This window comes from Oryzias melastigma, linkage group LG8 (genome assembly GCF_002922805.2).
Source record: "Oryzias melastigma strain HK-1 linkage group LG8, ASM292280v2, whole genome shotgun sequence".
In the NCBI taxonomy this organism is placed as follows: Eukaryota; Metazoa; Chordata; class Actinopteri; order Beloniformes; family Adrianichthyidae; genus Oryzias; species Oryzias melastigma.
In genome coordinates this window covers 15,203,173-15,227,226 of record NC_050519.1, presented here as the reverse complement: position 1 = coordinate 15,227,226, position 24,054 = coordinate 15,203,173, and the positions used below count along the sequence as shown (strand labels likewise).

Here is a 24,054-nt window from a genome sequence, read left to right as displayed (position 1 = left end):
TCAGTACCAAAGAGAGCCTCGACATCTGCACCTGCTGTATCGTTTTACACTGACCTTAACAAGTTTAACAAACCATCTTAATATCATACAACAAATGAATCAATGGTTCAACAAAATGCTGGTCATTGGCAAAACACTCACTCAGTTTTTGCAGCACAATCTGAGTGTGTGTTTTGACCAAATCAAAGTCCATCTTACTAAAATTAACTGTGTTCTACCAGGCAAAAAAGTATTTGGTGTTCCTTATTAGAAGTAAAACAAAGTGGGACAATTACAAAAAACCCAAAATTCAACACTTCAATCCCTTGACACCTGAATTTATTTCATATAAAACACTTGTGTTTCTGCTTTTAATTAGATGTTCAATTAAGGTAATCTTGGAGTCAAAGTGGTCCGATGTATTTGCATTAAAAGCTACCTAGGTGTTCAGAAAGGGGTTTCCCCACAAATTTAGTAATGAAATGTAAATTATGATCAATTTATGTTTTCGTCATTGAACATCATTATAATATACGTACAAGTTTATTAAATACTGAGAGCAATTTTGTGAACTTATAGGGAATTTAGTAGGTACAGGGTAAAGAATAGGAATAATGTACTTCATGCTTCTTTTTTAACATATTTCTCAAACAGCAAGTTTTATAAGGAACAAATTTATTTTTATTGTGAATAAGAGTCTTTTTAATCATTCCGTCATACTCTTGTAAGACTAAATAAACCAAAAAAGAATTGACCTTGTCAACTTTGGACTTTATATATATATATAAATATATTAATTAGGAATCTTAACGCGATTCCATTTCGAAGCTATCAAAGTATTGACAATGTAACACAAACAACTTTTGAAGTTATTCTACCGTGAGAACTGTGATAAACACTCCAAAGTCTTGCCAGTTTTCTGATTTTTTTAATTTCCCTATGTGTTTTTTTTTTAAATTCTGTAACATTTCAAAGCATTAAAATACGAACAGAAAAGGAAATAATATTTCAAACTGGCTGTAATTTCAAAACAAAGCAAATATGTAAAAGTGTGAGGTGGCATCAGTGGTACATGTGATACTTTGATACATGAGCGTTGTTCATAATAAATGTAATAAATTGGTCAAAGTTAGATAATATTGCAACACAGGATACAGCAACATTTCCAGAATTTGGCTATCTATAAAAACTTTATTTGGACAGACAATTACAGAGACACAATGTAGTACAGAACGGGACAATTACAAATATATGTAAACACATACCCCGGAAGTCAAAGTTAATGATAGATTACATTTTACCTTATTCCGGAATTGAAATAAAATGACATAGGTAAAATAATAATAATAATAATAATAATAATAATAATAATAATAATAATAATGATGAAAAAAAAACAAGAATCAATTTGTGGTATTATTCATTTATTCATATATTTACTATTTTGGTATTAGCTGGATTGACTTATAAAAAAATGAGAGGAAAGCCGAAAGGAAAAGAAACATCTGGATTGAAAGGGTTTTGTTGTTGTTGTTTTTTTAATCAATAAAATAACCTATAACGTCAGAATATGTTTTAAAAAGCACCATAGGTTTAAAATTAAGTGAGTCAAGAGTTTGGCTGATAAACACCAACATTTGTATTTAAAATAGGTGAAAAGAAAGGTTTTAATAGAAAGTAAATATATAATAGTTTTGTAAAATTCTTTATTCATTAGATAGTGTACCCTACATTTTTATTTTTATTTTATTGTATTATATTATGTGTAGTTGTTAAGATGGGAAAACTTGGGAAGAAGAGACAAATTAATTTTGGAAAAGCAATTTAAAAATGATATGTGATTTAGCAATATTTGTATATGTTGTCTATCTTATGTGAGAATGATATTTTTTAATATTTGACCACAGAAAGCAGCGCCATGTCAGCAGCATCTCCACGAACATCTTGAACATGATTTGGGACACGCCTACTCGCCCTCGTGGCTGATGCTTTTTCACTTGTGGATTCCACTTGTGGGAGGAGACTCGTCTCTTTGTGTTGCGGCTCCGCCCAACCAAGCCACCCTTGTAAACATATCTAACGCACCTGTTTTACCGTAGTTTGTGGCACGCGCATTTACGTTCCGTGCCGAGACCAAATCCGCGCTCGCGCACCAAATCCATTTAGTTAGAAAGAAGGCCCCGGTCGAGTCGCTTTTATAAACAAACTAACCCAGCGGGGGAGCTAATAAAAGATCCCCGGAGCGGCGGTAATCTGTTGGAGGACCAGCCTGACGAAGCAGGAGCGGATAGGAGAGGAAGAATGGCGGATTCGTGCAGCACTGCAGCGGTTGGGGCCGAGGGCTCCGACAGCGCTGCTGCTGCCGGGGCGGTTGGCACTGTTGCGCAGAATGAAGCCGGAGGCTCCAAGCCCTGCTCGGAGTCGGTGAGGGGCCAGATTTTTGACGTCGGCCCCCGCTACACGAACCTGTCTTATATCGGTGAAGGAGCTTATGGAATGGTTTGGTGAGTAGTTTTTTTTTCCCCCTCATTTTTTTGGCCCGTTTGTTTTGTTCTTACGTCGGTTAGCAAGCACCGTCAATTTAGCTAAATTCGGTTTTGTTTGAACAGGTACCACCAACACAACCCCCCAAAAAAGTCTCCTAAACGCACAGGTGGCCTAAAAGTAGCCGGTTTTAATGGCTAGCAGGTTAGCAAAGATGCTACAGGCGTGGCTATGAGCTTTACAGGAAACGAGATTGGGAGTGATTGCGCAGGACGTGGTGTGCTATCTGATCCGAAACCTTTTGCTAAATTGACTTCGTCCCAAATGTCAGTTAGATTTGCCCAGAGTCCTTCCTCTTTTGACGCCAAAGCACCAACAGAGCAGTAGTTGTAAGCGGTGGGGCCATTTCAAACGCTACTGATGCTGCAAAGCTGCTGCAGAGGATGCAGCAGAGACTTGACAATTGTAAGGAGGCCTTATCTCGTCTGAGTGATCTGCAGCCTTGCGTGAACGTGTTCCACTCTGTCAGCTTTTTTGACCACCGATATGACTGTTGATCCAATCAGTAAAAAATGAGAAATGACACAAGACATAGAGCCTCACATCCAGCAGCAAACAGGAGGGCTGCAGGATATGACTGCACTGTTTTTCTGTTCTATGCTAGTAAGACTGCTAAAATACTTCAATTCAGTTCGATTCAATTGATCAAATAAATATATTTATTTGTGTCAAATCTATAATGTAAAATAAAATCTGTTTAAAGTTGAAAAAAATATTAATTTAACAAAAATAGTGTTTTTTCTTACACAAAAAATCCCAACCCCAGTAAATAATTTCAAAAACTGACTGTTAATCGATACACAATGAACCATCATATTTCCTTTTAACAGTTACTTGGATGAAGCACCGGTAACGCCAGAGTTTTTGACACAGAGGGCACAAACACCCTACGCCATAATAACATAGCCCACACGGTTTACTGTGCAACAACACTTGTACCAACAACAAACACAATCTTATGAGTATCAATAGGAAAAAAATGAGAACAAAAAGAAAGCTGCATCACTTTGTAGGCAACAGCAGTTCTGCAACACTTCAAAATTTTGTATTATTGCAAATGTTGTATTATCAGATTGAATAAATAGGTTACTTGTGCAGGAGCGATATCTTAGTTTGCGTAACAAAATCAGATACAGTATAGATGTCTTTTTGAAGCTGTTTTATTGCTATTTCTAACAGAGGAGTGGACAGTTACAACAACAAGAATTATTAGAAAAAATATATCTAGACCCATGAGAAATACTTGTTTTAATGTCTCAAAAGTGAGACTTAAATATGTGCAAAATTGAGTAACTGTTGGAAAAAAAAATTTGAACCAAACGGTAAGAAATCTCAAACAGACAGAAATAAGCGTGGATGGTTGAATATCCTGACAGAAATCCGAGAAAAGAAACGGTTTTAAACTTCTTTATTTAATGCAGGTGCTGTTGTTTTATGTAGTTTCAGGGACAAGAAGAAAGAAAATATACAACCTTTGATAATAGGAGTTTAGTGTCTAGCGAAAGGACCAAATGAGATGATAATTAGGAGTTAAACGGTATAAATGTACATTTGTAATTTGAAACCATCGTCAATTTAAAATGGGTTTGGTGCAGACATTTTCCACCGTATCATGAGAAAGCTTAACTCCAACATGCAGCACACACTTTTCCATTTGAGAATTTTGGGGTGAATATAAAAAAATATATATATTTTAATAGTTTTTTAATCCACAATATTTTACATATGCATACATTTGTACATAATGTAGATTATCATTATTTTTTTGTAGAAATGTTTATGGTTTATCACCTGAGCTGATGCTTTCAGTTAAGCTCTCACCATCACAATAAAAACAAACCCACATCCTCTTTCTACATTTTAGACTTTGTCCACTTAAGAAACATATGATTCTGACTTTTAACATCAGCAAAGCTTTTGGAAAACGTCTCATTTTCTTATCAGATGTTCTGGAAGCTCATTTTTGTCTACATCTATGATGCTGTCTTTGTCCAAACCATGCAACATGACCTTTGTGCGTCTGTGTCATCGTGCAGCTCTGCTCTGGACAACTTGACAAATCAGCGCGTGGCCATCAAGAAGATCAGTCCGTTTGAGCACCAGACGTACTGCCAGCGCACGCTGAGAGAAATCAAGATCCTGCTGCGCTTCAACCACGAGAACATCATCGGGATTAACGACATCCTGAGGGCGCGGCACATCGATAACATGAGGGATGTGTATCTTCTCATACTTTTGCAGGAAGCGTCCAGCCTCTGTGGTTACAGTTGTTTTGCACCAAAGTGCGGCTAAGTATTTGTAATCCAACAATCCCAGTCTGAACTGTTGCTAGTGATGGCTGCTGCGGAGCTGCAGCTCGGGTTGTGGTTACTCAACCACATTAGGCATTAGCGTCCATAGAGTATCAGGCAGTAATGTGTGGGCACGGCTCAGCCGTGAGCTTCTGTCACTGAGTGCTGCTCTCGCAGTTTTCTCTGTGAAAAGCGGCATTGTTTCTCAAAAACCAGAAAGAATGTCCCACTCCTTTGCTTTCTTTTCTTGTTTTTAATGTGCCTCCTCGCTCCTCTTTTACAGTGCTTTTGATGCAGTATTTATATGAGATGGTGCACTTTCATTAAAGATGAAATGTTGGTTGAAAGGCACATTTTTAGCTCCTATTTTAAAATACAACTGAAGCTAATTGAAAAGGGTTGAAGTGACGTCTAAAATTTGCTCCGTAGTAAAGATAGACTTGCTCTTGTATAACTTTGAATTAAAAAAAAAATCTAAAAAGGGGTATTTTGTATTTGGATAATTTCCCAAGTATTTTAATCTTTTTGTTCTCTTAAAAGTTTGAAAATCTTAAATACAACACAAATATGGTTAGAGTTGTGGTCCTCCTTGACCCGCGCGTCCTTCCAGCTACATCGTGCAGACCCTGATGGAGACCGACCTGTACAAGCTGCTGAAGAGCCAGAGGCTAAGCAACGACCACGTCTGCTACTTCCTCTACCAGATCCTGCGAGGCCTCAAGTACATCCACTCTGCCAACGTGCTGCACCGTGACCTCAAGCCCTCCAACCTGCTCATCAACACCACCTGCGACCTCAAGGTAGCCCAAAATGTTTCTTCTCTATTTAATTTTTGGAATAAAAGACACAAAAAATATTACTACTGCTTCAAAGATTACATTTTAATTAATAAGATACACAGTAATTTAAAAAAAGGGGTCGTTTGCACTTATTTATTTATTTAATTTTTGCCTATTTTTCTCTGAAAGTGGAGTCATTCTGCAATAGAAATTAGTGATAATGAAACTCCCCTCTATAGTAAAAATGTTTTAGACCCACTTTAGCTGCACTCGATATAATTGTTTCCTGTATGGCACAATCAGTCTTGCATGTTGGCGTGCAAGAGTCACGTCCCACGCTGCTTTGCAACAGCTAACTGGTTCACTGGGGTTTGTGGTTTGTCTTGGAAGATTTCTACATAATTAAAAATTGTCTTCCATTTGATTGCCCCATTGCAACATTTTTTAAAATTTTATTCTTAGTCTTGCCGGACTTAATTTTATTAGTTTTGATAAATATTTTGTGCAAGCTTGAAGAGTTAAAATAAGGTTACTTCTGGGTATTTTTTTTAATACATTTGAATCCCTTGCCTCTTCCTTAGATCTGTGACTTTGGCTTGGCACGGATAGCCGATCCCGAGCATGACCACACAGGCTTCTTGACTGAGTATGTGGCCACACGTTGGTACAGAGCTCCAGAAATCATGCTCAACTCCAAGGTAGGACTATCGCTAAAGAAAATGCATCTTCATTTTTTACCAACTTCATATTGTGACTGTTTGGATCTTAGGGCTACTCGAAGTCTATCGACATCTGGTCAGTGGGCTGCATCCTCGCTGAAATGCTGTCTAATAAGCCTATATTCCCTGGAAAGCACTACCTGGACCAGCTCAACCACATTCTAGGTGAGAGGCGGGGATCGTGTATTTGTTCGCTTGCGTGAAATGAAAACCACGAGCTGCCACGTTATTGCTCTTTTATTTGTCCAGGTGTTCTTGGTTCTCCATCTCAAGAAGATCTGAACAGCATCATCAACATCAAGGCCAGGAACTATTTGCAGTCCCTGCCTGACAAACCTAAGGTTCCCCTGGAGAAGCTCTTCGTCAAGGCCGATCCGAAAGGTACTGCTGCACACACCCCCTCATTTTCCAGCTCCTGTTTTTGGAATCCACATATCAGGAAAAATAAAGTATATTTGTATCCCTATCTGAAAAATATTATTATTTATAAATTTTTTTGTTTGGTTATTTGCTCATTTAATGTATCAATTTTTTTTCAAGATTCATTGAATGACATCAACATTTGCATATTTTAGCTGCTCAAGAGTAAAACATAACTGTAAAACTTATTTTTAACCCATTATTATTTGCATACTAGGACTAAAGGAGAGAAAGTATGATGTCATACTCAAAACATGTTTATTTTTGTAGCACAATTCAGAAACCTGCTAAAAAAGTATAATGTGATTAAAAACTGTCTAGATTAAGTTAAATGCAACATTGAGCATTCAAACTGATGGATAAAATGGCTCAAAACAACAGATTGATGAACAGGAATTTGGCCTTTCAAAGTAAATCTGCTGAGGTCATCATATAAATAATAATAAATGTGTATTCAAAGTGGATTTCAAAAATGGAAAAAAAAGGCAAATATGATTTTGAACATAAGCTGTACAACTCTGTTTGTTTTTATAGTGTTGTTGTGGAAAAAAACACAAATTCTTTATTTATATTCATAATGACCCGGAAAAGCCCTGGATCTAAAGAGTGGGACGGCAGTAAAACAAAATAACAGACACCCGACTATATTTATGGTTCATATTTGCCTAAAACTACAGACACTCACTTCTTTGTCTGTTCCCAGATCACCAAACACTGTTTAATGTTGCCATCAGTCCAGAAAACGGTAAAGATGAGCAGATCTAAGTGTAAACGCAGGAACCTGAGCTTGTTTTAAAAAATAAACTTTAAATCAGACTCACTTCATTTCTATTTGCTAAGTTTTTTATTTATTTATTTATTTATTTTTTGCCATTATGTTTTTTTTGTTAGACCATGCAGGGATGTGAACAAACATTTAGTTTCATAGATTTTTTATTTTGAAAATAAAGTTTGATGCTAACTATTTTTTTTGTTCTTTTAACGGAATTTTATTTTGTAAAAATCTCCATCAGCCGTTGTTTCTTAAAGTGCAATTGAAACGATTTTACTGCCACAGGCTGAACCAACACTGAGCAACATTTTTCAAAAGTGTACTGTTTTAAGATTATTTGATGCTTAGGTTTCACACACTGAAGCTCGGTTTTGTCCATACAGCTCTGGATCTGTTGGGCCGCATGCTGACCTTTAACCCTGTCAAGCGCATCAGTGTTGAAGACGCCCTGGCTCACCCTTACCTGGAGCAATACTACGACCCCAATGATGAGGTACGAAATACACAATCGATGAGGATTTTTCAGCTCGAACCAGGAAGAAAACTAAAAAATGTTGAATTTTCATAGCCATATTGACTGAAACAGGCGAGAGGGGGTTTACGTGCATTTTCCACCATGTACCAGGAAGCCTCTTAGCAGTGGCTTTTAGGTTTACTTAATAATCTCGCTTGAGGGAAGTTAAAGAATGTGATCGCGAATGGCACCTTCAGTTTGGAATCCATAAGCTAAACGCAAGCACTTTTCTCGTTTGGAATTTATAATATTTTTTTAAATGTCCCTACAGCAGAGGAGTCAAACTCAATCGCACAAGGGGCCGAAATCCAAAACACAGTTTATGCCGCGGGCTGAACAGGATAGACATTTATTGAACACACTAAAACAAAATTTTTAAAACCATAATTTATGAACTAAACATATAGCATTACCTGTGCTAATGCTAGTGTGACTGTGAATAGTGTAAACTGAATGTGGGCGCTGAAGATGCTAGTGCTGATAGCTGAAGATTCTGAAATTAATAGCTGAAATCACTGAAGCTTATAGCTGAAAACACTGAAACTGAAAGCCAGCTAAAATGCTAGCTAAATGCCAAACTATCCTAAAAAAACAACAAAGCAAACCTAGGTTAGCAAAAACTGCTAGCATGTAGCTGAAAAAATAGCAAAACTTTAAAATACCCCCAAAAAAACTGAAAAAAGCCTAGAGTAGCCAAAATAGCTAGCGTGTAAATATTAGCCAATCTCCAGAATAGCCTAAAAACTTTTTTTTAAAAGCTTAAATTGGCCAAAACAGCTAGCATGTAACTAGTAGCTTAGCTCCAAAAAAGCCTAAAAAAATACAAAAAAACAGCCTAGATTAGCCAAAATAGCTAACATGTAGCTAAAATATTAGCTTAGCTCTAAAATAGCATAAAAAATAGTCTAAAAAAGCTAGCAAAATGCCAATTTTTAGAACTTTTAAACCGTATCTCAAAAATGTATCATATGTGGAGTATTTATTTGAGGAATGATTGAGCTGCCTTTTAGGATGTGCCCTGTTTGTGTGCTAGCCTGTAGCAGAGGAGCCTTTCACGTTCTCCATGGAACTGGATGATCTGCCCAAGGAGACGCTGAAGGAAATGATCTTTGAAGAAACTGCTCGTTTCCAGAAAAACTACCAGGGATCATGAGACACAGGTACGCCAACACCGCAAAATAACAAGACGAGTTTTCGTTACAAAAGGGGCAAATCGGAGAGAAGTCAAACGCAGAGGGAGACGATTCGAGTTTTATGTTGAAATCACCGTATTGGCTGCTGAAACTGTTCCAACTCTTGTTCGGTACTTGTTAGCTTTTGTATTCATGTGTTTTGTGGTCATGTATCTACAGGCTGAGATTGTGTTATTCCTCTGGGGTTTGTCTGGCAACAAAAGAATGCAGGACTTCTTTTCTTTAACCCTTGCAACTGTTTAATCAGAGTCAAAATAAGAGCATAAACTACCCTATAGTATGTTTTTGTTCCTTTAGGGCTGATTTAAAATAATCACCAATATATAAAAGTATTTGGAGCCTTTAAAAGAAAAAAAAGAACAACTTTTGTCTTTATGGGTTTCCTTTGAATGTAAGAGAGGCTGGATTTGTCATGTGGGACCACTAGATGTCAGTGAAGCATGACGCCATATAAACACGTCTAACCAGCCAGTATACAGAATCACCTCAACTCTAACTATACAATATTTCACACAGACATGCATCAAGTAAATAGACATCGTTCATTTTCAAAATTGTTTATTTAATAAGCAAAACTAAAGAATTGAAATTTAATGGATAGTTAGAACCCTTAAATATTTAGTAGACATCCCTTTGTTGTTCATTTTCCATAATTCTCTTCCAACAGCAAAGCTTCCCCTCTGTGGGTCCAGGTTAGTCAGGATGAGAATCTGCTGACTTAGTTTCTTTTGATTTTGCTAATATTTTATTATAGCAAGAAGAATTTGAAGATTTTCTGCAATTTTTCTCTGGCTAAGACCAGAGACTAATTAAACAATACGATCTCTTTTAAGACCCACACAGATTAAAACTGTGTTTTTAACATGTTTTTGTAGCATTTTTCTCACGATGGAGGGAAAAAAATTAAGATTTCTGAGCATTTCCTTATTCAAATCATTGTGAATCCAGAGCAGACGAGCAGCTATTCCTGCTACGCTCCATTCTGAGACAAATGGATCCATGAATGTCTTTGTCTTCCTTGTCTGAGCTGTTATCTGGCTGAAAACTATATGTCTGAATAGCTCCTAATATTTGTTGCTCTAGTAATGTTAGATTGGGGTTTAAGGGGCTGTGACCTAATGCAAGAAAGTGTACATAGATGGATTATGTTTGTGCCAATAATCACACCCAGAACTCAAGACAAATTTCTAATAAATATCCTAAAAAATGTTTTAAATTTTGGCCAAGTATGACTTGATCATAATTAAAAGACCATGGATCAAAAGATGATCAGAGTAAGAATTCAAAAATCTAACGTTTCTCTTGAATTTCTTGTGTGGTATGGGTACTTTTTGCAATGTTTAATAAATGCTAATTACATTTTAAGACGCTCAGATCAAAAATTTAGATAAATGAATGTGACTTTACTTCTTGCATGTCTGTGTTTACTTTAAAAACTGTTTCCCCTTTTTGTTTTCATAGTGCTAAAGAGAGAGAAGGCCACACTAAGGCTTGGAAGAAGAAGACCCCCACAAGCAACATGCTACAACAAAACAAAAATGCATCTTAAAAAAAATAATAATAAAAAAATAAGAAGTCAAGAAATATGAACATTTAACTGCTTATCTTTCCATTTCTACTGCAAAAGAGAGCTAAGTATAAATTCCATTTCTGTGGTCGGATCTGTCAGACTTCTCTGGTTCTTGTTTTGTCCACGTTGGACTTTCCTCCCACCCGGCATCTTTATTTCCCCTCCCACCCAACCTGTTGAGTGTCCCAGCTTGTCCCCTCCCATCTACAATCCTCATCTGATGATGCATTGGTCCTCTTCCATCTCTCCTCATAGCATATTTCTCTCATATATCTACATCTTACCGTATTAACCAACACCATAACTTTCTCGTCTTGATTCGTGTACATTGGGGAAAAAAAGAGGGCTAAAGGAAGGGAGATGCTAACTGTGTGTGTGTATATATAGCTTTTTTATGTGCTTTTTGCAGCTTCTGTTTTTAGGTAAGTGTTTCGGTTCAGTTCAGGGTTGTACTGCCATTCTACGGAGTTCGTATTCCTACGTCTAAAACACTTTTGAAGTTTCCACAGCATGTTGGCAGGGTTTCTTCTTCTTTTTTTTCCTGCAGGAAAAAAGAACAACTTATATGAATGCATGCATTCCTGTAATTTACCAAAGTGACAGAGAATTGCAAAGAACGTCAATTCAGAGAGAATCTTTTTAGAAAACGTTAATAGAAAGTCAATATACTGTATTATGATTCAAATGAGGACGATAAAAGCTTAAAAAATGCAGCAGTTCATATTTTTGACCATTTTGCGCTGTCATTTCTGCACTCTTGCACTTGCAATCAAATATTCAGTCTATAAGGAAAAGTCAAACTGAATAACTTGGATTTTATTTTCAAGTTTTTGCATTCCGTCGTTTTTGTTTCCGAATCATCCCCATTTTTCTAAGAAAAATAACCACTGCAATCATGAGGATTCCAAATGTCAACAAATACGTGAAGTTTATGATCACTCAGCGTTCGTCAGCGAGGCACTAATGCACAGTAACCGGAGCTGGCCGATTTAAATGCTTTTGCTTTCGACATACGCACGACTTGTTCTTTACATGCTTTGACACGCCAAAAATGTCTGTTGCAAAAACTGTTATCTCAGCGAAACTCTTACATTTCCCACGAAGAACACTCGTTCCTGATCGTCCAATTGGTAAATTGTGAATCAGTGAACAGCCAAGTACACATGAACGCGCTGTGGTTGCTTAAACCGTGAGGCACCATTCCTGCTTTTTGCACCCAAACCTTTTTCTTGGCTAAAGAAAAAAAAAAAAAAAAAAAATACTTTGGTGGTTTCTTTAAATGTAAAGGACCGTACCACGGTGTGGCACCGTCTTCTCGTGTCTGTAATTAACTTTTTTCCTGTGCTCTCATGGTGGATTCCAGTGTAATAGCTTCTGCTTTGTGGAGCATCACTCATGGTTCCAGTTCAGTCTGCACTAATGTCTTGCTTGTTTTATTGAGACCAGCCAGAAGCCCTCAAAAAACCTCTATTGAATTGCCACGATGCAAAGCCTCACCGAACTCAGCAAAAATCCGTTTCGACTCCTTGGGCTCCAGCTGTGTTCTCATAGAAGCCATAGCCACCTCTCTGGGATCGGTGTGAGGCTTTTTTTGGTGCACGTTTGAGGATATTCCTGCTTTCCTTCGGCCTCCGAACCCTCGCCACGCTTTACTCAAAGGGCTGCCCTCTCCTTCTCTCCCCCTTGCTCCCTCTTCATGCTTTCATCTCCTCCTGACCAGACCTTTCTGCGCCTCCCCTCTCATCGTCTCTGGCTTGCCTAGATCTTGGTCAGTCAAAAGCAGGGATCCTGCTCCCGTTGCATGACTCAATCAGCACGTCTGCACTTTGTCTATCCAGCTGCGCGCCCTGTCCCACTCCCTTTCTAAAGTTCACCCGATTTATTTATTTTTCCTGCATTGAATCCTGATTGACGAGCTTTAAGTTTCACGTGCGTTAAGACTCAAGGATTGTCTGCAAAAGTTTTTACTTTTATTCTTATTTCTGGTGTGCAAGTATATATTCTCGTCCCGTCTTAAAAAGTGCTCATCGTTTTCTCGCTGCTTGCGCTCGCTCCCAGCAGTTAGCCGTGCTTTTTACAAGTGACAAAGACTGTCGCACGTGTAGCGTTTTCACATTTGACCCGTAGTCAGCTAAACGTGCTCGCCTTTGAGCTTTTCGTTGGCCTCTTTCTAACTGCCACCAGTCCAAACATCCTACAGGGGTAACCACGGAAACGAACCCACAGGACCACATTTTTTTCATCTGGTCTAACACACTTGCACACATTCTTTGTATTTCGGAGGGTTTGTGTCCACGTGTTTGTGATGAGTTGCCCTTAAACACACACATTTCTACTGTACTGACAAGTCTCAAGGCCTGCTTGTCATGAGGCCGGTTTCCAAATGTTTTTAAATGGCTGTTCTTATTATTGCTATTGTTGTAATATTGGTGAAATGTTGTTGTATCTTTTTTTTTTTTTATTACATGAAAGGGAGTTTAAGTCGTATCTTTTTTTAATAGTATGTTTGTATTTTTGTTGATTCTCTTATGGGCGTGCTTATTATTATTATTAATATTATTATTATTGGCAGTGTTTTCAGTCTTTGAGAAACTTACATTTTTTCTTCTTGGGTTTCCCCTACAAAAATGTTATAAGGAATTATTTTTAAAAATATTCTATGTAGGTTGTCAAAGAGATATGAGTTCTTGAGGGTTATAGTCTGTATATTCTATGGGTATTATGAATAAAATGATTAACAAAAACGGAATTATATAAATATAATAAAAATTTCCTGATACTGTGTAGTGGCTGTGCTGTTTTTTTGTTGTTTTTTTGGGCAGTAACTGAAATAATATTTTACAGTTAAATATATCAAATTATATTTTGACTTTTTTAAATGCATGTAAAACATTAACAAAATCTGCTGGCTCCTTGAGGTTTTATTAGTTTGAGTCCTTTAACTATTGCAGGATCTGCACCTTTCCACACTTAAAGAGGCAAACCCAGAAGGAGTTGCAGTATTTTTAGATAAAAGGACACTGAGTTGTTCATATGTTATTGTTACTATTAGGATCAATGTAAATTACATTTTTAAGCATAAATAAAATGGAGAAAAAGTGGTTTTTTTTTTCCTTCATAATATTGAATTCTTCCTAACTTTTGAGCTGTTTACATGGCTTCCTTTCAAAATTAGACATCCTTCCCCATTTAGGATGAATTTCAATGCAACAAATGTAGAAGTAGGTAGTGTGACTTCAGCAGTGATTAAAAAGAATACATAGTTTACTATTTGTGGTGCATCTCAGCCAGAAATTCATAAATCTAACCTAATTCAGTGATCATTACTGTACTTTTTGATCCATAACTTAAAATCCTTGAACCTGCTTTATAATCCGGTGTACCTTAAACTGGCTGACCTGCTTTAGTACAACTTTGGCAAACTAGGAAGTTGCACTGCTTGATAGCTTATGGGTACTGTAGTCAGCCTTGTTAGCTGAATCAAGTTTCACTCATCTGTTTTGTTTCGCTGATGTAGTGAAAAATCTGTTACTTTTTTTTAAATTGTTATTAAAAACATTTATTTTTTTTTCTTAACCAGAGATCCACAACAGAGGGGTCAAAGAGTCACATGGAACCTCAGGGCCACATGTGACTTTAATTTAGCTTCTAATTTCCATTTTGTCCTTAATGTGAAATGTATGGACAGAACTTTTTAAATCATTTTTGAGTATATATATTTTTATTGAGATCAACTTTTATTTTGAAAATCTCGAATTATTAATGTGCTTGACAAGATATTGCTATCATGTGTGGTCTTATAAAGATGGAAAACATACAAAAAAAACTACTCTGATTTCATGCCTTTATTTGGTTAATAGAACATTTAAGATACACTTTTTTATCTTTAGGGAAGGGCAAATAACTTGGAAGTTGCCTCATATCTGAACTTTGAGTAATGATCAGCTAACCGGCTTTTCCTGCTATGCTGTCTTCCCTTCAGCATGTCTGTTCGTGGCTGTAAGGCACTCCCAGAGTTTTGCAACACCACGGTTTCCGTTTAACTTGAAGCAGAAATGCTTCTGGGACATGCTGCATGTGTCCAGACTGCATTTGGAGGACAGCTGTGCATGCAGGACATTTTTTTTTCTGTAAATGGATTTGTCTGTTCAGCTAGAAATGGGGTTTGAACCATTTCAGAGAGAACTCCGCCTTTGTCACACACCCAGCTGTGCTTTTTAACCTCGACAATAGAATCTAACCTGCTGACTGTAGTAAAAGTTGAGCAAGCCACAACTCACCTTTCTGTATTTCTCACATGGTAAAGGGGAATCAAAAAAAAAAAATCTCACATGCCACATCCCTTTTGTCAAATACTTGCCAAGAAACCTGCTTCACACCCTTGGAAGGATCCTGTTGCCAACTAAGAGCTCAATTGGGTTACTTACCTTGATAATCTGACAAGGATAACAAACCATATAGGATCGTGGCTGCAGTGCATCTAAAAAATAATTTATTGAAGAATTCCTGGAAATTTATTGGCAAAGATTCAGCACTCAGGTATGACACAGTGACATTCACTCTAGAAACAGAATAGCAGTTGTAACGGAGCGTTGAGCTGTCATTGACGAGAGAGGCCAGGGAAGGGAGCAAAATGAGGTTATGAGCTGGTGCTTTATTAACTTTTCATGGCAGATCCTGTTGTTTTTTAATGAAACTTGACCAAGAGACACTTTTTTAAGGTAAGGAAAGGCGTGGCAAGTTTCTTTTTTCCTTCTGTCAGCCCATAATTTTCATTTTTCTTTTTTTTTCTTCAGCACAGAGCTTGTTCGACTCTGACTCACCTCACCTGTGACACCGTGCAGACTCTGTAAGAGATTCCCTGGATTTGATTGCAGGACAGGATGAGTCTTCTATATGTTCTCCTCCCGGTGTTGGGAGGATATACCTTCACCTCGCTGTACCTGCTGAAGAACCCACACATTCTGCACAAAAAGAAACGCAGCGCTTTCTACTGCACTCACATCTCACACAGAGGAGGTAAGAGGCAGGAATTGCAATGATGATACAGAGGTTTAGGCAGCTGTTATCTACTTTTAATAAATACTTCTTAATTTGAAACAAAATTCTTATTTTTGACATTTTTTTAACAGTTGCAAATTCAAATTATTACAATATTTTTCTGGAGCCTTTATGTAAACATGTTCATTGTCATAAAATGATCGAATTTTCCAAAAAGAGTAAAGCAGCTCAACACAAAAAGAAAAAAAATATTTATTCCTGCAAGTAACCATTAAAATAAAGTGTTATGGTATTTAATGTCACACTTTATGAAAGCCTCTGTTTGTTCCAGGATGTGGAGAGCGGATAGAGAGCACCATAGAGGCGTTTGAAAAGTAAGTGCTAGAAGTTAAAGTAGACTTGTTGAAGAGCAGCTAGAAAAACTGACGGTTTCTAAACAGGTTGGTAAAATATTGCACAAGCAACTACAGTTGCAAAAAGAAGCAACCATTAAAAAAAAAACTCAAGACGGTTAGCCGGCGCTCTTGCCTCACAATGAGAAGGTCCTAGTTCAGATCCCAGCTGGGACCTTTTTGGATGTTCTCTTTGTGGAGGCATGATTTTTTTTCCAGCCAAAAACATGTTTCACACGTTAAACCTACTACATCAAAGAACTGACAGATAATTGATTAAAAATGAAATTTGCAAAAAAAAAAAAAAAAAATGCAATATGATTTTTTGGGATATAGATAGTATCATTTGTGATACATTTTGGTAAGTTTATGTTCACAACCATGTTGGTTTAATATAGAAAAATATTTATATGAGTGTTCAGGAAAAAACACCTAATTTTTACTCACTGTCAGAAATTTGGAACACATTTTTAACATGGTGTAATATTGTAAAAAATATATATTTATCAACACATTTTACTTTATTTCAATACTGCAAGTAGTCATTGATAGAAACGGATAACAGTAGATAAATTATTCTAACCATAAGGTTGTGAAAATCAGTAAAACATTTTCCTGCTTTTTCCAGATTTTATGGAGGCAGCCATTTTGAAATGAGCAGGAAATTCCCTTCTACTGCCCCTAGAGGAGTGATGATGAACTGCAGGGCAGAAAACATGCTTCCAAGTTCTATAAAATTGGTCTTTAAGGAAAATTTAAACATTCAAATGAGATAGAAGGCCTCAGAAAACACATCTTCAGGGTGGACAATAGTTGCTGGGTTTGCTCCAGCACCCCCTGGAAAGGGACTCGGTGAGTTTAGAAGATGGATGGACAAACCAAAAGATGTCTACCCTATTTTTAGCTAAATGAGAAATAATACAACTTTCTGTTAGGTAGATGTGCTGGATATATTAGCTGTGCACATTCTGTACAAAAACAGATATTTTCCTCTTGGTACAATCATTTGTCATAAAGCGTTTTGAGTTGTTTTTTCTTCTCTAAAATATAGTGGAAAGGATCTGTCTGAATACACAAGCAAACACTGAGAGATTGTCATTTTTGATGTGAATTTATCTTGACCAGCGCGGTGATGCAGGGCACGGAGATGCTGGAGATGGACTGTCACCTGACCCGCGATGAGTATGTGGTCGTTTCCCATGACGAGAACCTGCTGAGGCAGACAGGCCAAGATGTCAACATCTCCTCCCTCGATTTCCAGGTAAAAACTGCTACCAGAGAATCCCTTTCCAGTGAGGCATTTGCTAGAATTAAAAAGAAAAATCTTAATATCAAGTCAGACTAACACAAGAGGCTCTCAGCGTTTATCTGTTTGCTCAGCTGTTGGACAGGACAAGTTAAAAAAAAATTATATAAAAGATTAAATATTCCTCATTAGATCTGTTTTGGCTATGATTCTGTTTTTCTCTTTTCTTTCCTGAAGTTTAAAAATGTGCAGTCACTGCAACCAAAAGTCTTTCTTTTACTTTTAAATTCCTCGCCACCAAAAGCTGCCAATTTAAAAATGAAGAAATAATAAGGGGTACATGTTTGTGCCTTTTTCCTCATTTATTTCTCTACTAAAATGAATATTTCAAAATCTTAATTAACAAATTCAAAATTTTCAGTCATTTTTGGGGTTTTTTCAGACTTGATGTAAATGTTTTTGTCTTCAATAATCTACTTTCTACTATTTCAGGATTTGCCTCTTTACAAGGAGAGAATGGAGGTGTTGTTTTATGAAGGCCAGTGTCAACTTTTGATTGTTATTCCATTCAAAAATGGCTTAAAATATGCATTTGTGAGCATGGAGTTGTTCTTTGGTGTTAATTTTTCTGTTTTTCTGTTGCAGGTCATTACAGTACTGGTACGGACAGGAAGATCGCTCTGCTGGAGGATGTGTTCAGGAAGTTTCCAGAACTTCCTGTGAGCATTGAAATCAAAGAGAACAACAAGAGGCTGATGCAGAAGGTGTGATATAATCAAAGAAAACAGAAAAATTATACACTCATATTTTACCCCCCCCCCAAAAAAAGATTTTCTTCAGATCTATGGTGAGGAAGCCACACCTCTGCCAGCTTGAATCCAAAAAACATTTTTTTCATCAGGAATCTTCTTAAAGTGCATACACTACTAATGGTTTTGTTTTTGTGTGTGTTGGCTCCTGTTTGCAGGTGTCCGACCTGGTGAAAAGCTACGACAGGGAGGGAACCACTGTGTGGGCCTCTATGGACAACACAATCATGAGGGAATGTCGCAGAACCGTAGGTTAACCACCAGGGGGAGACAAAGTCACCAAAATGCAACATCTTATTTCATGCTTATGTAATAAACTTGTGAGGTTCTTAAATGATTTCTGCTTGGAAATGCAACAGAATTAGTTGGACCCAAATATTATTAAATGCACTTTATGTATTTTCTATGCAGTTTTTAAAAAACTATTTAAATCTAAACCCAGCTTGTTTCTTCCACACAGAATGCGTCTATGCCGTACAGTTTTTCCATGTTGAGAGGCGTGCTGGTTCTGCTGCTCTTCTACACCGGCCTGCTGCCTTTTGTGCCGTTGGGGGAGAGTTTACTGCAATTCTACCTGCCGCGCATCATGAACAGGTGTGTTTGTAACGTCTAGACAAAGTCAGAACATCAATTTGTTTCAGTTGTGAAACCTTCACCGTGAGATTCACGCAACTCATAAAATCCGACTGCAGTCGTCCTCAACTCCTGTTACATGTACTGCATCCGTCTCAACTTGTCATGTTGAAAATGATGCATGCCACAAGATAAAGTTTTATTTATTTATTTTTTAAATTGAAGGTTGTAGAAAAGCCTGCAGGAGATCATTCAAGCATGACGCATGATAGATTAATGCAAAGCTGGGCATGAATGAAAGAGGTTTATGTCTGGACTAGTGTGCTGCCGATAGATGCCTTGGCTCGCCTTTTATGGTTTTCGAAAAATGTGTTTGTGATCGTTCAGATGTAGGTCACCTGTAACTCATCCATCAGTTTCAGCCTCCTTGTTTCTGCATTCCTTTAAGTATGCATGAGTCTAATGTGTCTCGTCTGTGTGCCAAAGGACGTATTTTCCAGGGGGAATCCTGGCAAACAGGCTGGTTGTGTCTTTGTTGGAAAAGTAAGTTGTTGTTTTTTAGACAATAGCTTTAGTTCCAACATATATCAGAATAAACTTCCTGAAAATGACCACAAATATACAGTTTCTCAACAAGTATTTTACATTCTGAAATAAATGAAATATTGAACTTAAATTCTAACTTTTTGTTTGAATCTTTCTTTTCAGAGTAACTATGAGGAGAAGTCTTTTTAAACACCTAGCAGCTCGTGGAATACAGGTATTAAAAAAGACTGATAGAAAGGCTTTGTAGAGGATTTATTTTGTGTGAGCAGGTACACTGTGGCATACTTTGTAAATCATTTAAGCTCTTTAAAAAAACAGAAATTCCTGAAAATCCAGAAACATTGTGTATACATGTAGACTTAGTTAAATCTTATTCTAATAAAAAAAAAATAGAAAGAAGAGGAAATATTCTTTTAACTTGAACTTAATTCAAATAAATCTGCTTGTTACACCTGGGAAGGGAATAATATAAATGGATTATTTGCAGAAGTCGAAGTGCAAACAAATATTTTTTAGAAATATTTACACATGATCAACAGATGAACTTTTGTTTTTAGGATGACTTTCCAAATATATTTTCTGTATGTGTTTAACACAAGTGCGTAAGTGTTCTCCATCTTACTAATTGACATTTACATTAACATTACTAATTGAATGAATCAGCACAGGTCAAACAGGTCAGGCATAATCAAAAGAACACTGATTAGCAACAAAATATTTGCACACGCTAAGATAACTGAATAATTATTAAGAGTTTGAAACTAAACAATTTTTTGCTAAATTACAGCATCTGAAAAACTAAACTTCTTGAGGTGATCTAAATCAGTCTGGAGCATCTTCTGTGGAAAGTTTTTCTTAAAAATGCATACCTCTTAAGTTTACTTAGTGAAATGTCACAAAGAGCGGATGTTCTGAATCATTAGTGGTCAAAATTTCCACAAGGCCACTGCAGGTTAACATGAAGCTAACATTGTGTGCCGTTTGAGAAAAAATAGAAACTTAAGGTCTTATTTTCTTGAAAAACTAAGCTGATATAAAGCTAAACAGGAATCCATATGTGTTTTTGTGAGTTTCTCGTTGGTTTCTTCATGTTGCCGAGCAACCACAAACCCATCTCAATCATTGTAATTTCTCACAGAATATTTTGGCCATGACAAGCGGCCAACCTCGCTAATTCCTGTCAGTTCCCTGAATGCATCACTTCTGTGGTAATGGGAGTAATTCTCCTTCCATGAGATCACCGCTATTGTTAGCTTGTTAGAGAAATGTCAAATGATTTTAGAATGTCTGGAGTCATTCAAACACTTTGTTTTTTACAAAATAAATGGAATGTACCCGTGCATTGTTACCCAATCTTTGGGGAAGAGTTTTTTTTTTTTTTGTGCAGTCATTTTCCAGTGTTTCCTTTGCAGATGTATGTGATGCTTTAGCAGTTGCCTGAAAAAATGCCAATATGAAAATAGGAGCAACCAGAATAAATATAATGGTTTTCTTCAATACAATTTGAAAATATTTAGCTGTATTTAAGAAGCGTAAAGTAAATGTACTATAGATGTTTAAATTATATAAAAAAACATTTAAAAATGATATAACCTTGCAGCTGCACTGATAAAATGTCTCATATGTGGGTAATTTGATGCATCTTTTTCTTAATTCTATGCAAAAATTCTGTTCCTTGGTGCCAAAGGAAGTGTTCCTGAAAATACAAATAATTACTCTTAATAATGTTTCGTGTCCTCAATACAGGTGCATTTATTTGTTTGCAATGAAGAGGAAGACATAAAGGCTGCAATTGAAGTCGGAGCAACTGGAGTGATGACTGACTACCCAACTCTTCTGACGACCTACTTGTGCAAAAACAAGTTTGGATTGATCCCGCTCTCCCCGCCGAGCGTCACCGCAGATGATCAATAATAAAACAGTTTTCAGATGAACGGGGCCTGGATAAACAGTGAAGACGGCAAACAGAGGGAAATGTGAGGTTTTGGAAATCGACCGGGACAAGATTAATTGAGGTTAAAGCTATTAGACATAAATGTTGTGAAAACAACGCCACCATTCAACTCTTCAATCTGCTGACAGAACAAGTTGTGATGAAGTCAACAGATTGCTTGAACTCTGGTAAACAGTCAAAGAAAGACTGTCTGATCAAACTGTCTCACATTACAGGAGTGAATATTTAACCAGCTGGGTCATGTGATGGGACAAACCCGATCAGAGGCTAGAAATGAGACTTTTGTTTTGACCTCTCTCAGTAAGAAGTGCATGTAAAAAAATAAATGATCACAAGAAAATTATCTAGAATTTTCTTGGACTTTCATCCTACTTTGTTGTCCTGATGTAAAAAGACGAGTGTGGGTTGTGAAGTGAAAGTAAAAATTCAAAAAATGGCTATAACATTGTGAAATTAAGCATCAAAACAGCAATTATTTAAATGTATGAACATTAAACGACTGTTGATACCAGGTGAGTGCTTCAGAGGGGGATTTTCCAAAGACAATCATCGCCTACATTTAAAGAGAGGAGTCGGAAAAAGGGAAAATCTCTTATATCCGGCCTCTCTTAGGGGTCAAAAGGCAAAAGCACGAAGAATAGTCAACAACTTGTAATCATGGATCCACGCCGCCTTGTATTGACTCATTTGAAAGTCCTCCCCGTTCTGATGCTTCCCATACCATAACAAAATGTCAGGCAGTGTTTTTGCTGCCGTGTGAGTCACCCCTAATTTCCTTTGCAAAAACAAAACAAAGCTGGAGTCGAATGTCACCCGTCCGAAAGGTAAAAGCTTAACAGAAGTCAATTTTTGAAGCAACTTTTGGGGTTTGTTTCAATTAAAAAATGAGAAAAGTTTGTCTTGCTCATTTGGTTTATTTTCAACATGAGTTTTTAAAAGCTATTTCCTAAACAAATGATGCTTTACTATTTATAATGCATCAGCCTTTAGTTCCTTCTTCTCCTCCCTATTTAAAAAGGTTTACTTTTGTGGTCTAATTCATTGTGGTGTTTTCCCAAGCAGCCACCTCAAAGTCAAACCCACACTGCTGTGATAATAATTGACCAATCTCCTGGTGAGACAAAGCCCACATTTTTCTGGCCTGGTTATGATGTGCCAAAGTGTCAAGTGGGTTAGCAGGACATATTCTTGACTAAAAGTACTTCACCCAAAGGCATGAATTGCAAACTCAAAATGCAAAATAAATTAATAGATTTCTGCATTTCCAAGTAAAAGTGTGTTTAGAAGCTATTTTTAAACTAAAAATCACATGTTTAAAGTTATTACGTTTTTCCTATACTTTTTGTTTTTGTTGGTTACATAAAACATAACACGAAAGTAAAAATAAAACCTTTTAACGAGCTAACACTGAACACGCAGTAATTAAATCGATAGCCATAAGGAGCTCGTGAAACGGATTCTGATTGGTTGACCCATTTTCTAAAGGCCGCGCGGCGGCTCCGATTGGCTGACGGGGGTTTGTTTTGCACTCCTCACATTTCCTCCATCTGCGTGTTTTCAAAAACAAAGCACAATTTTCTCTCGTCAGACTGCTTGTCTTTTTTCCGCCATTGCCTACTAGCGTTGGTACGTCCCAGCTTTTGTTTTAACGGAGGCCGTCGATCCAACGCTTCAACGGGGGTTAGCTAAAGTGCGCTGTAACGGCTGGGAGCTAGCCGTTTTATTTTTTTCTTTTATTATTGTTTTTTCTACAAGCAACCAGCGCATGGTCGGCTGTTGGGACCAGAATCGCGTTTTACTGATTTTTTTTATTTAATTCCGTCACTTTTTGACTCTGCGACTAGTTGCTGGCTACGGTATTTGGAGCTTTCAGGTGAGTGGACATTCAAAGAGGAATATCCTGCAATGCGCTTTTTGTGCTGATGTTAGCCGTTGTGTTTTGTCGGCGCGCGGCTAGCAGGCTACCGTAGGCTAAAAGCAAGCTGGAATTAATTAAAAACCATTCTCTTATTCGCTGTGCCAGGCTGTTTAAGAGCTTATGCGCGACTTCATACCAAGCTGTGTCCGGTTATTAGTGCTGGAGTGTTTTAGACACATGCCTCGTCGAGGTTTGATATTTGCTCAGCTGCAGTATTTATGTGAGGGGTTAGATGCGTAGTCTGTCTCAGGTGTGTTCCCGTACAACCTGTCCGTCTGGTTAAAAAATATTAACTAGTCCTGCGTTATGATCCACAGCTGATCGTTTTAAGGCTAATTGTTATCCCTGGTTATGTTCTATTAAAATGTGTCTTTTTAAAGCATCATCTCGAGGTATAATTGTAAACAAAAGTTTGATGGAAAACTTCTAGGCCCTGATTTCTGAATGTATCAGCTACGATTCTTGTTTTTAACAACACAAGTTATGAGCTTGAACAATCCAATTATACATTTGATTGTATCTATTTTGAGACATTTCCTTCAGATTCAAATATTAAATATGAAGCATGAAAAAGGGGGCAAAGGGGAATTCCCATCTAAATGCTGTGGCATGTATTGGTCTGCAAAAAATCCCCAATAAACAAACTAAATAAATACAATAAAAGTAAAAAAAAAACTATAAGGATGGACAGACAGACATAAAAAGGAAAAATAATAATAATTCCAGCCTCAACCAAGCACTAACCCATGTCCTGCTTGTGCCCGTCCCCAGTCCGGTAAATGCAGAGTAGTGTCAGGAAGAGGATTCAACATAAAGCGCGGTTAAGTTAGTTTC

General features: G+C 37.2%; 3 protein-coding genes and 1 long non-coding RNA gene across 4 annotated transcripts in view; 3 read left to right on the top strand and 1 right to left on the bottom strand.

The window, feature by feature from the left end:
• The first annotated feature begins 1,947 nt into the window (after positions 1-1,947).
• mapk3 (mitogen-activated protein kinase 3) lies at positions 1,948-10,881 on the top strand. Its single transcript, XM_024272005.2, has 9 exons — positions 1,948-2,483; positions 4,560-4,742; positions 5,425-5,614; positions 6,175-6,291; positions 6,363-6,477; positions 6,562-6,693; positions 7,888-7,997; positions 9,052-9,178; positions 10,673-10,881. Exons 1-8 carry the CDS (start codon positions 2,281-2,283, stop codon positions 9,169-9,171), a joined length of 1,170 nt encoding a protein of 389 aa, XP_024127773.1. The 5' UTR covers positions 1,948-2,280; the 3' UTR covers positions 9,172-9,178; positions 10,673-10,881.
• A 2,591-nt stretch (positions 10,882-13,472) lies between these two features.
• LOC118599073 overlaps positions 13,473-24,054 on the bottom strand; it is a 16,439-nt gene continuing 5,857 nt past the window's right edge. The window contains exon 2 of the long non-coding RNA XR_004948353.1: positions 13,473-17,478. This is a non-coding gene — a long non-coding RNA (uncharacterized LOC118599073). The remainder of the gene's footprint in view (positions 17,479-24,054) is intronic.
• Positions 15,635-22,200, top strand: gdpd3a (glycerophosphodiester phosphodiesterase domain containing 3a). Its single transcript, XM_024271749.2, has 10 exons — positions 15,635-15,800; positions 16,114-16,156; positions 17,300-17,435; positions 17,913-17,958; positions 18,066-18,184; positions 18,388-18,477; positions 18,690-18,823; positions 19,289-19,345; positions 19,511-19,562; positions 21,095-22,200. Exons 1-10 carry the CDS (start codon positions 15,665-15,667, stop codon positions 21,260-21,262), a joined length of 981 nt encoding a protein of 326 aa, XP_024127517.1. The 5' UTR covers positions 15,635-15,664; the 3' UTR covers positions 21,263-22,200.
• ypel3 (yippee-like 3) overlaps positions 22,789-24,054 on the top strand; it is a 4,577-nt gene continuing 3,311 nt past the window's right edge. The window contains exon 1 of the mRNA XM_024271751.2: positions 22,789-23,175. The gene's annotated coding sequence lies outside the window, so the exon portion shown is untranslated. The remainder of the gene's footprint in view (positions 23,176-24,054) is intronic.

Bases quoted from the DNA above. Each gene is read 5' to 3' on its own strand.
- gdpd3a (XM_024271749.2), top strand. From the start codon at position 15,665: ATGAGTCTTCTATATGTTCTCCTCCCGGTGTTGGGAGGATATACCTTC. The intron at 18,824-19,288 runs GTGTGTTTGTAA...TGTGTGCCAAAG, and splicing joins CTGCCGCGCATCATGAACAG to GACGTATTTTCCAGGGGGAA. The intron at 19,346-19,510 runs GTAAGTTGTTGT...CTTTCTTTTCAG, and splicing joins GTTGTGTCTTTGTTGGAAAA to AGTAACTATGAGGAGAAGTC.
- mapk3 (XM_024272005.2), top strand. From the start codon at position 2,281: ATGGCGGATTCGTGCAGCACTGCAGCGGTTGGGGCCGAGGGCTCCGAC. The intron at 2,484-4,559 runs GTGAGTAGTTTT...GTCATCGTGCAG, and splicing joins GGAGCTTATGGAATGGTTTG to CTCTGCTCTGGACAACTTGA. The intron at 6,694-7,887 runs GTACTGCTGCAC...TTGTCCATACAG, and splicing joins CGTCAAGGCCGATCCGAAAG to CTCTGGATCTGTTGGGCCGC.